General features: G+C 38.5%; 1 protein-coding gene across 5 annotated transcripts in view; it reads right to left on the bottom strand.

Moving 5' to 3' along the window:
• Window positions 1-12,659, bottom strand: part of ALKBH8 (alkB homolog 8, tRNA methyltransferase) — a 60,667-nt gene extending 48,008 nt beyond the window's left edge. Inside the window, exons 1-5 of one of the 5 annotated variants that reach the window (XM_049889624.1) lie at window positions 12,602-12,659; window positions 7,780-7,915; window positions 4,649-4,886; window positions 1,401-1,520; window positions 569-664 (exon numbers count right to left, since the gene is read on the bottom strand). In XM_049889624.1, the coding sequence (XP_049745581.1) occupies window positions 569-664; window positions 1,401-1,520; window positions 4,649-4,886; window positions 7,780-7,908 (583 nt within the window). In that variant the 5' untranslated portion in view covers window positions 7,909-7,915; window positions 12,602-12,659. The other 4 variants (XM_049889622.1, XM_049889621.1, XM_049889623.1 and 1 more) reach the window with 4 other exon arrangements.
• Window positions 12,660-12,980: the final 321 nt, after the last annotated feature.

Below are 12,980 nucleotides of genomic sequence, written 5' to 3'. Positions count from 1 at the left end.
AGTGCGGAAGGAGGTACATACGGAGCTATTCCCTGCAATAAGACTTGTAAAGGCTAAAAACTAGAAATTACCTAAATGTCTATCAATAGGCAAATAACTGAATAAGCTACGATGGGACATTCAGTATAATGAAAAAGTATATAAAGATCTCTACACCATGGAGGAAAAAGGGCAAGTTGTTGTGCTAAACATAATATATGAATATACAACACACACCATACAATATAATAACTACACACGCTAACAGCTATGTACTGTTATAGGTATATGTGTTTTAATATAAACTCATTTTTATAAAGTATTAGAAGGATCTAAAATAAACTGTTAACAGTACTTACTTCTGAGAAGTATTGGATTAAGGATAGTGGTCAAGAGGAACTTCAGTTTAATCTGTATGTTTGAATTTTTTAATGACAAAACTGTACTATTTAATTAAAATGTTTTTGATTATTTGGAAAGCTTACCTACAAATGACAAATGAAACATACTCTCTCAACTATGATATAATTTTAATATATTAAATCTTTTTTTCTGAACCAGTATTTATTGTTTATTAATAATTACTTACCCCCAGGTAATGGCTTATTTTTATCTACATTGTTGGTCTCATAGTGGAATTCATAGCCAAAATGCTTTACTCTTCTGTGTTTTAAAGATTTTTGAACTGCATAAAGAGAAGAAAGTATTTGAAAGAAATATTAACTATTTGAAAGAAAAAGAATTGAGTTCCTTCATGTATTTCAAAGTCAACATTAAGGATTAGTTTAGTAATAGTAACTTCTGTTAATTGCAAGATTACTGACTTTAATAAATTAACTATTCTGCCTTGTATCTGAGATTCTTTCAATCTCAAGTTGTAACCAACACTTGAAGAGTTTCACCCATTAACTTGGAAGAGCCAAACATATACAGCAACACTCACAAGACTGCTAATGGGCTGGAAAGAATCCAAGTAGATAACTAACAGTATTACAGATTCCATTAAAATTCATCAGATATTTTATTTAGAATAAAAGTTTTATCTATAATTTCCATATATCTCCAGGAGGCTCTTACTATATTATAGTAGTATGGTACTAAATTGCTTATTCCTTACAGAAAAATGTGCCTTATGATGGAGAGGATCATTTAAATAATACATGTGAAAGGGTTTATAAATGTTAGCTACACCAACATTGTATAATAAATATTAATCAGTTTGCAGTTTGAAATTGATAGCTACATAAATGTTATTAGTGCCTCTAAGAACTGTTGGTATGGCTTGCCTAACATGGGATCCAGGTTACTCTGTAATTTTAAGGAAATACTAAGTTTTAAAAAACCAATGGGGGAGAAGAAGAAGCAGTGACATGGCACTCTGCAGAAACTTTAAAATATCAGATTTTAAAAGTTTTACTTACCATTACCTTCTGTCCAATTAATGCTTTCCAAAAGCATTTTTTCATCCTCAGGAGAAATAATTTCTTCTACTACCATAAGGCCTGGAGGTAAGGCTTGATGCCCCGACTCTTTCCACTGTACTGTGGGCACCAAATTAAAACAGTCACATACAAAATCTAAGGTTTTTATATACAGTAGCCATTTATCAATTTGTAAACTCCCCATTATTTTCAGAAATAAGAATACTACAAGTGCAAAAAAAAAGACCAAAGATAAAAATTATGGCACAGTTTGCTCACTGCAGTTACCAGTAATAAAAGGACAGTATTTATTTAAGTATTCTGTTTGAACATGATTGGGTCACTTTTCAAATCTCACTAAGAAACAAAGGTGCACATAATAACCATAGAATGCCCTCTATTAAAAAAGCCAGATTGTCTCTAAATAATTAATATACGAATTTAAATGCTCATTTTTGTTCTTAGGCTGTTGATACTAGCTATGGTCAAGTAATAAAAAAAAATGCGTAAAATAACATACAACTTTCTTAAAAAAAATAACGTCATTGTATGAAGAACTGTTTGGCATATATTAAAATAATTTAAGTTCCTGTGTCCTTTGAAGTTTTAGATTGATAGAGCTCTAGAAGGGAAAGAAAATAAGAATTTACAATTAAATAAAGGAAATGGTGTAATTCACATTTATTGCTAGGGATCTCATCTTTCATATTACAGACATGATTTCTGAAGCTTTTGGCCAAGCAGTTCTCATCTTTGGATCATTTAATATAAAAATTCACAAAAATAATAATAGACATCTATTAGATTTTATTAAAGAAACACTGGTGGCACAAACAGGTGAGTGCTGGATTGCTAATGGAAAGGTTGGTGGTTCGAACCCACCCAGTGACTCCTTGGGGGATTCTGTAAAGATTACAGCCAAAAAAACCCTATGGGGCAGTTCTACTGTCACTTGGGGTCACTATGAGTCAAAATCAACTCAACAGCACCTAAAAACAAACAACACATTTTACGAAGAGAATTTCAAGAATCTAAGTAGTGTGAATCATTTGATAAATATTTACCAACTGCCTATGATGTGCCAGACACTATATTATCTATTCAAATTACATAAGGAGAAACTTTGGGAAGCATTTCTTAAAGACAAGTAATTTATATTACAAATAATTTATACACCTACTCACTTACTGACTATCCCATTATCTGACATTTCGCATTTATGATAATAGTAAAAAATCTACTATCCGACAACTTTGTACACTAACAACGTACAACTGGCAGTAACGAATGCTGAGGTGTGAGATAAGAGTAACACTGGTTGTGATGGTTAAGGTTATGCCTCAACTTAGCTGGGCCATGATTCTCAGCGGTTTGGAAGTTATGTAATGATGTAATCTGGAGGTTATGTAATGATGTAGTCATCCTCCATTCTGTGATCTGATGTGGTCATCCTCCATTTTTGCATAAGGCTAATTTTCACATAACCTGGTCTTTGAAACCTAGCCATGTGAATGAGTGAGTAGTGGGTATATTTAGTATTCTTCTCATGTAGACTAAATCAAATACATGTTTTTTTTTTTTTAAAAAAAAGAATTAAAAATACCTTGTGTATCTGTTAATTCACTATCTGCTACTCACAAGTATCAAAAGTTTGTGACACAGTTCTATTCTCAATTAAAAATGTTTCCAAGGTTGTAAAAGTGATCACAACAGTGTTAGAAGTACATCTGGATCCAATGCAGGATTTCAAATAAAGAACACTCCAAAACTCACTTTATACAATTTCTTACAAAGCATTCAACATAATGAATGGGGGTAAACTCAAGACAGTATTTTCTACAAGATTAAAGTGTGTCTTAAGCCAATCTCTTTTCAGATACAAAAGTGAGAAGCAAGCAGAGAGATATGGGGACCTCATACCACCAAGAAAGTAGTGCCAGTACCGGAGCGTGTCCTTTGGACTGGGAGTCCCCGCACTGAGAAGCTCCTAGTCCAGAGGAAGACTGAGGGCAGGGATCTTCTTCCAGAGCCAGCAGAGAAAGAAAGCCTTCCCCTAAAGATGATGCCCTGAATTTGGACTTCTAGTCTACTAGAATATGAGAGAATAAACTTCTGTTTGTTAAAGCCATCCACTTGTGGTATTTCTGTTATAGCACTATTAGAGAACTAAGACACTGATTAAACAATTAGTTGAAAGCTTCTGGGTAGACACTGTGAAATAAACTGGTCACCTGAGAATCCTCAACATTAAACTCTGAAAAGCACAATGCTTTGAAAAGCATAATAAATATATCATTATGTGGGTGGGACCAGCTCCTTAAAGGGAGTCCCTGGGTGCAAGTGGTTAACTTGCTTGGCTGCTAACAGAAAGGTTGGAGATTGAGGTCCACTCAGAGGCACCTCAGAAGAAAGGCCTGGTAATTTATTTCTGAAAAATCAGCCACTGAAAACCCTGTAGACCATAGTTCTACTCTGATGCACACGGGGTCACCATGAGTCACAATCGACTTGACAACAACTCATCTTTGATGTCTTATTTATCTACGTACCTTCACTACCAGCCCCACGCCTCGCACAATCTAGGTGCTTAATAAATATCTGTTAAACAAAAAGGTGCTGCTTAACTGCTGTCCTTCTTTGTTTCACAAGAATGAAACCTCCCAACTTACGTCTATTGAAAGAGAGCTCACACAAAAGCAAGACTCATTTTTAAAAAGATACCCATCATTAATGTTAAGTGAAAAAGTCAGACACAAAAGGACAAATAGTGTATAATCTTGCTTATACGAAGTATCTAGGATAGGTAAACGCATCAACCGAAAAAAAAAAAACCAAACTTGCCGCCGTTGAGTCGATTCCGACTCACAGTGACCCTGCAGGACAGAGTAGAACTGCTCTATAGGATTTCCAAGGAGCGGCTGGTGGATTCAAACTGCTGACCTTTTGCTTAGCAGTGAGCTCTTAACCACTGTACCACCACGGCTCCAGGTAAACGCAGAGACCAAAAGTTATTAGTGGTTCCCAGGGTGCACAGGGGGAAGTGGGAAACTGCTGCTTAAGGTACACTGAGTTTCTGTTAATGATGATGAAAAAAATTTGAAAATGGACATTAGTAATAGTTGTACAACATGGTGAACGTAATTAATGTCACTGATATGTACATGAAAAATGGCTGAAATGGCAAATGCTGTCTGTTATATACATTTATCACAATAAAATTTAAAAAAGAGTTAGCTACATGATAATACCTTTTTCCACAAAATTCAAGTAGAGAATGATCTTTTGTCCTACATCACCTACTATCTCTTTTCCATTGAGTGAAATATAGGCTTTCTTGGATTCTTCCGTAGTTTTGTATCTCACAAATGAGTAGGGCTTATTAGGTGGCATCAAGAGAGCGTCCACCAGTCCACATTTCTTCAAAACAGGGAGCAGTTGGTTCCTACTCACACCATTACCCAAGCCACCATTGGCAACAACCAGGATCTTGAACAAAAAAGAAAGTAACATGAGCAACTGACATCAACCTTTTTATTTTCAAATAAGATTATTTTAAGATAAGGTTTCTACAAAGGTATAATTTAAGGAAGACAAAAAGGTTTCTTTATGGTGGCTATTTGGTTTGCTAATCTCATACAGAGAATATAAATCAATTTACTAAATATTTGGGCCTTAAAAAGTGCCCCTGTGTTGTAAATAAAGATTTTTAAATAGCTTATTTCAGTAAAATATTAATGACCATAAATTCAAATTAAAAGATGACTTTTTTTATTGCTTATGAATATAAATTTAACATAATGAAAGGGAAAGATGGGGCCAGAAGGATAAAAAAGAAGCAAAGTAGTTATATAACACTTGCTTTTTGTGAGACCCTGTGCTGTGCGCTTTACATACTTAATCCTCATTAGCATAATCTTCACGACAATCCTACAGAGCAGATAATACTAGCCCCACTATATAGAGGAAGAAACCGAAGATCAGAAAAATTAGGTTAAGATGCTGGCTGGGGGAGCTGGGTTTCAAACCTATTTCTGTCAGTTTCCAGAATATACACTTTTGATATAACCATTACACAGTTTCCACTAAAAACTAAAGGTAAAGGTTCTGGGTCTAAGACAAATCAAGTACAGATTCTATTCCACATAAAATAGGAAAATTTTCCCATGGCTAAGTAATGCAGTGAGTTTGCAATTAAAATTTTTCCTTTGTAAGTTTCATGTGTACTTCCTGTCGTTTGCAGCCCGAAAGGAAATTTTATTCTAGGGCTTTTTTTTCTCCCCTTTTTGGTCTCCTATTTGTATTCTGACGCTTACAGCCTGGTACTTAAAAAACATTTTACATGGTTTTGATTAAGATCTGTAAATTATGATCTAGGACTTCTAAAAACTTTACAATAAAAACAAATTAAACCATTTATGGCCGACTCCCATCAATTTCATCATTTATACCAGGGGTCAGCAATTTTTTTTCTAAAAAAGGCCAGATAATAAGCCTTTTAGGCTTTGTAGGTCATCTAAGTCTTTATCTCATAGTCTTGTTTGTTTGTATTTTTAAAGCTTTTAAAGCTGTAGAAACCATTTATAGCTCACAAATCAGATCTGGCTGAAGGGCAATAGTCTGCCAACCCCTGAAATCAGTATATAATACATTAATGTCAAATTATACACAAAATTGGAATATCTAGAACCTTGTTTAAACAATGTAATGAAATTATCATAACTTGCTGTGACAGAACATCAAATACTTTGTATGCAAGTACACACATACACACAATAAATACAAGACTATGATACTATATGCCTAAAATTTAGTCTCAGATGGCTTGCCCCTGGACTCATTCAATGATATTTATTAATTACAGTACCAAAATAACTTGATTACATGTGGCCATATTTACAAAAACACTTCCATACTCCCAAATCCATGGAATCGTAAAACCCAAACCCTACTGCCATTGAGTCGATTCCACCTCCTAGTGACCCCATAGACTGTGAATTCCAAGCGATGATGCAGCACAGAAGACAGCACGATATGAGGGGCAAGTATTGATCTGAGAGTCAAGAAACCTAAATTTAATCCAAACTCTACCTTCACAGCTGTACATTTTGGGGCTTCGATTAGATAATATCTAAGCTTCCTTTCCACTTTACCCTGTAATCTTTATGAGCCAAAAGAATACAAAAACATCTCACATTCATGTCATATTTTAATGGCTGGTAAGTACTGTCATATACATGTTCTCCTTGGAATCTAACAATTCAGTGGGGTATAAGGTATGCAGTACTATCCCATGTTTATAAATGAAGAAAGCTGAGATCGGAGGGGACTGCTCATGTCCAAGTAAGTGGAGAAGCTAAGAGTCAAACAGAGTTCTTCAGCTCAGAGCCTACGAATTCTCACAAACTTCCTGCCGTCAAGTCGACTCCAACTCACAGGAACCCTACAGGACAGAGCAGAACTGCCCCGTAGGGTTCCCAAGGCTGTGATCTTCACAGAAGCAGACGGTAGCATCTTTCTCCCACGGAACCACTGGTGGGTGAGAACCACAGACCTTTTAGTTAGCAGCTGAGCATTTAAGCACTGCCCTACCAGGGCTCCTTACGAAGTCTCATGTCCCTCATATACATTATCTCATTTACTTGCTGCCTTCAGATAATGAAAAGGCTTTGTAAATAAAATCTAACAAGTGAAAAATGTTTTGTAGCATATGATCAAAGCACTTTTTTATGCTACAGATGAAGCTGAGTACGGAAAAAAGAAGACCGCATTAGGACACAAAAGACGTAGCTTTAAGTGTCTATTTACCTACTTCCCACTTTATATTAATAAACACATCACAAGTACTCAGAACCTTAGTGTTCTCGCCTATCTCATAGGGATGTTTAGGGAATTAAATATTATAATAAACATAATTATACTTTGGAAAATGAAAAGAGATGTACAGTGTTACCATTGTTAATATATACCCACAACTTTCTTCAGTTCAATTAACACAATTAATGGGAATTGAATCCATAGACTAGGCTACAAACTAGAGCAAAAGTAGAAAGTTAGCAGGTCCTATCATATGTATGGAGCTCTGGTGGTACAGTAGTTAAGTGCTACAGCTGCTAACCAAGAGGTCGGCAGTTTGAATCCACCAGCTGCTCCTTGGAAACTAACCCTTGGGGCAGTTCTACTCTGTCCTACAGGGTTGCTATGAGTCGGAATCCACTCCACAGCAATGGTTTTTTTTGATCATGTGTGTATTTAATACGGATATAACACATGACTAAATAATTACAGGCTTTTTCTCTGAGAAATTATTAGCATATATTAATACAATAGGTTACTATGGCAATACATTTACATTCAAACGATCATAGTAGTTTTAGGTCACCTGAGTGGCATAGGACACTGTCTCAATGCCTTCGTGTCTCAGCAAAGTGTGCCTGGCTTTAATCTGTTTCCTTAAGAACTTCTTCTCAGTTTTACTGCGTTTGTGATCACTTTGATGGTTGCCGTCCATAGCAATACTGAAAAAAAAAAGACTAAAAAGTGTCAATATCAATTATAATGATGCTGTTCATACATTCTACAGTTTAGAAATATTTCTGTGACAATTTTTAAAAATTCTTGGTTTTTCTTTTACCAAGAAATGAGAATAAACAGATCCACAGACAATAAAGTAACGTCTAAGAAAGTAACAAAGTGGTAAGAACATCCAATAGCATCTCCAGGGGTTCTAAAAAACATTCTAATACTTTAGGTCCATTAAGTGAGCTACTTTACCCTGAGGTGATGTATCTCTTTACTTATGAAATCCTTGGTAAAACGTATGTCTTAGTTATCTAAAACCAAAAACCAAAACCAAACCCACTGCCGTCGAGTCAATTCCAACTCATAGCGACCCTATAGGACAGAGTAGAACTGCCCCATAGAGTTTCCAAGGAGCACTTGGAGGATTTGAACTGCCGATCTCTTGGTTAGCAGCTATAGCACTTAACCACTATGCCACGAGGGTTTCCTAGTGCTGGTAAAACAAAAATACCACAACAGAAATCTAGTCTCTCACAGTTTAGAACGTGATAAGTCCGAATTCAGGGTTCCAGCTCCATAGGAAGGCCTTCTCTCTCTCTCAGTTCTGGGTAAGGTCCTTATCATCAATCTTCCCCTGGTCTAGGAGTTCCTCAGTGCAGGGACCCCAGGTCCTAGGACATGCTCCGCTCCCAGCTCTTCTTTCTTGTAGTAGATGGTCCCTCTCTTCTCTGCTTGCTTCTTTCTTTTATATCTCAAAAGAGATTGACTCAAAATACAACCTAATCCTATAGAATGTGTCCTGCCTAATTAACATAAAAAAAATTAACATAGCTGCTGCTAATCCTGCCTCATTAATACCAAAGACGTTAGGATTTACAAAAAAACTCTTTGCCTTCAAGTTGATTCTGACTCATAGAGACCCTACAGGATAGAGTAGAACTGTCCCATAGGGTTTCCAAGGAGGAGCTGGTGAATTCAAACTGCCAGAACCTTTCAGTTAGCAGCTGAGCTCTTTATCTCTGTGCCACCAGGTCTCTATACTCATAGAATAATTACATCAGATCACAAAACAGAAGATAACCTCACAATACTGGGAATCATTCCCTAGCTAAGTGGACACAAATTGGGGGGGGGGTCACAATTCAATCCATGACAATGTGCCACAAATTTCACAAATACACTGTTAGGACCAAATCTAATAGATATGTGTACATATGTGTACGTGTGTGCGCGGGTATATATATATCTCATATTGTATGTATACACACACACAGTATGATTCCATTTACATAAAGTCTGAAATCTAAAAATAAGTCTATATGTGTTTAGAAATACACATATAGTTCAGGAAAACAGAAAAACACTAAACAATGAAAGAGTATGACACATCTTGGTAATACAGTTAACACACTGAGCTACTAACTGTAAGGTTGGAGTGCACCTACAGACACCTGGGAAAAAAGGTCTGGCTATTGATTTCCAAAAAATCAGCCACTGAAAACCTTATGGAGAACAGTTCTAGCTGACACACATAGGGTTGCCACAAGTCAGAATCGACTCAACGGCAACTGGTTTATACAATTAAGTGCTAATAGCACAGTATTTAGGTGTGACGTGAATTAGAGACAAAAAAAAAAAAAAAAAACTGGAAAAACTTGGGAAGACTTCAAAACAGAAGAGAATTTGGCTGAATACTGAAGAATAAGAAGAATATGGAGTCATATGGAAAGAAAATATGCAGTAAAGCTATAAAGAACAGAAGCTACAAAGAAAAATGGACAAGTCTGGCAAAGACAGAGGAGGTAAGCATAGTTTTCAGAGCACAGTGTTTGCTAACCCAATGGTCCCACTCTCTGCACACTTTTTAAAGTCTTCAAAGTTACAAACTGAATGTAGAGAGTTAAATCATATTCCAAAACACCTCACAAACAAGACAGGCAAAACTCTAATTACAAATCTCAAGAGAAGGAAAATGCCAGGCCTATGGAAAAGACAGCCAGACCAGCCTAACTAGCACACAGAGTGCATGACAGGCGCTAAGGCTGGGAAAGTAAGCTGGCTGGAGAGCACAGAAGGGAGATGAGAGGCATGGGAACCTGCAGTAATCCAGCTTGACAAGTGGAAATGCTGGCCTGATCTAGGGTGGAGGCAGCAGGAAGAAAGCAAAGGCGGGAGTCATGTAGAATCAATCGGCCTTGATGACCACCCAGAAGTGAGGAGAGGGAAATCAAAGATGACTTCTAGGTTGGAGCCTGAGTGACTAAGAGACTAGTGATGTCATTTCAAAACTGGAAAGTCAGGATGAGCTGCTCTGTAAGGGAGGTAATGAGTCAGATTTAGGATATATCATAGATGAACTACTAGTGAGATCTACAGTTGCAATGTCTGGCTAGTAGATGACAATACGAAGTGGCTCTCAGGAGAGAGACTGAGATTACAGACAGGTTTTGAAGTGATCACTAGACAGGAAGGGGATAGCTGAATGGATATTTCTAACATAGCACTAATTGTAATTATTTATTCTAATGTCTGTTGCCTTGCAATACTCTACCAGCACTTTGATGACAGGGATTAAATCATACTTTTATTAGTTTCCCCAGAATCTCGTTGGTGCTATGAGGCAATATAACACAGCAGTTCGGAGTCAAATCTCAGGTCTACCACTTATTAGTTGTATGAACCTGTTGAGTTAGTTCTCATCTCTGTGCTTCAGTTTCTTCATCTGTAAAACTGGTATAATAATAGTGTCTATCTCATACCTTTGTTAGGAGGATAAAATGCATCTATTACTGTATTAGGGCTAATTTTCAGAACAGCCAGATCAGAATGGTTTAAGAAGACAAGAAAAGCTGAGGACTTTTTATAGCCATCCATTCCAAGATCACCATCTCTGGAACAGCAACTTTGCAGTATGCGACGGAGAACAAGAGATGAGTGCCCTATAGAACATTTTCTTAATATTTCACAGAGCAAAGACTGCAAAGTGGAAGAAATGAGAAAGGAAAGATGTTGAATACATCTTTTTAAAAGTCTGTCACTAAAAGTTCAGCTACCAGCAGATGGCGCCTTACAACCACATTTTTATCATCCTCTTTCCCTCCTCTCTCCCTCAGTCATGCACTATTACAGCATGTGAAAAAAGACAAATCCAGATAGCCCTGGAGACCCTTCTCTTCCCTGTTTCAGTGCTTTGGCAATGCCCTGGCCCAGCAGGTCTGAGTCATCTCAACAAAAGAACCAGCTGGCTGAAAGAAGTTGCTGAGCTCTGGAGGTTCCCCTTCTACAACAAGACCACTTCCCGGACCAGGAAGTTTCCACTGTTGCACAAACGTTTGGATGCTCCTTGTCATGTCATGGGAGTCTTATGGGATGATACGGGAATGATGTCACCATTTACTAGAATACAACTCATGCTGAGTCCAGTCTGGTCATGTCCACTCTAAACACAGTCTCTGTGGGATTAATGAAATTATCGCACACACTCTGCTACTTGCTTGTTAATATGTTTGTTCTTGATAGCTGCCATAGAGTCAACTCTGACTCAGGGCGACCTTATATACAACAGAACAAAACGTTGCCTGGTCCTGCATCACCCTCACAATTGCCAGCATGTTCAAGTCAATCATTATAGCTACTGTGCCAATCCATGCCACCCAGGGTCTCCCACGCCCTCGTTTGCCCTCTTATTTCACCAAACATGGTATACTTCTCCAGAGACTGAGCCCTCCTGATGACGTTTCCACAGCAAGTCAGAAAATGTTCTGTTGTAATCCATAAGATTTTCATTGGCTGATTTTTGGAAGCAGATTGCCAGGCCTTTCTTTCCAGTCTGTCTTAGCCTGGAAGCTCCCCTGAAACCTGTCCACCATGGGTTGACCCTGCTGTCAGTTTAAAGAGGGTGTAGGAGGCCTCGGTGAGATGAGTGGGTTGGCACAGTAGCTACAATGACGGACTCCCAACATGCTGGTGACTGTAAGGATGATGCAGGACTGGGCAACAGGTTTATTATGTTGTATAAAATTTTTTTATACAAAGTCGCCGTAAGTCCGAGCTGACTCGATGGCAGCTAACAACAGCCATTTGTAGAGTACCTCTCATACAGCAGACACTGAAGAAATGCTTGTTAAATAAAATCAGTCAAAACCAGAGGCTGATACCACCAGGGGCCCAAAGATGGCAGGGATTACTCAAATACTAGCACACGAGAACTCGGGGTGTTAGCGATCCGGCCACCTGCAATGACCTTGCTTCACCGGATTGACGCCGCTCAAAAAAGCCCCAGAAACGCCTAACATGCCCAAGTTTGCAACAGCTCGTCGTCAACTCCAAAGAAGCAGAATACTGACACAGACATCACAAAAGCACCTGCACCTCAAACATGACAGAATCACCCAACGCAAAGACACCCAACCGCCCACGGATCGCAACAGAGAGCCACCCAGGCCACCCCCGCCCCTTCCCGAGGATCTCAGCTCCATGCGGGCTAAGCGGAGAGATGAGACCGGAAGAGACGGACACCGGAAAGCAGCGACTTAAGCTCATCGCGCTCGCCAGCAAGAAACAAACCTTTGCCTCTACTCAGACCGAGTTTTCACCGGTCACCAGTCTCTCTACTCTAGCGGGTGCTCTCTCCGTCACCAATCTCCCCACTGTAGCTCCAGAAAGCCGGGGTGAATACTCACATACCACCTCATCTGGGCGCAGCCATGTTGGAGAAAACTGAACTACACTTCCCAGGAGTCAGCCGGCGACGAGCAGCGCTCCCACAATCCCCTTCGCTTCCCAAAGTCCCGTGCGGCCACTTTAGCGGCTGAGAGTCTGTGGCCTGTAAGCGCCTGTGTTACGGAGGGAGTTCTTTTGTCTTACTGGAGGGAAATAGCAGCGGCTGGGAACCGGGTTATTTTTATCAGTGGGTACCCAAAACTGACAATGTCAAACAAGTTTATGTTTTCCATCAGTGTTCTCCACACCATAATTGGGACTGTTTGTAATCATTCCTTCTGAATCTTGAAGGGGACCCTAGGGTTTGAAAGATGACCAAGCATGGGGGGAGGAAGGTCA

The sequence above is a fragment of the Elephas maximus genome, chromosome 7 (genome assembly GCF_024166365.1).
Source record: "Elephas maximus indicus isolate mEleMax1 chromosome 7, mEleMax1 primary haplotype, whole genome shotgun sequence".
NCBI lineage: Eukaryota > Metazoa > Chordata > Mammalia > Proboscidea > Elephantidae > Elephas > Elephas maximus.
The sequence above is the reverse complement of the archived record's forward strand: the minus strand, read 5'-3'. Positions and strand labels throughout refer to the sequence as shown.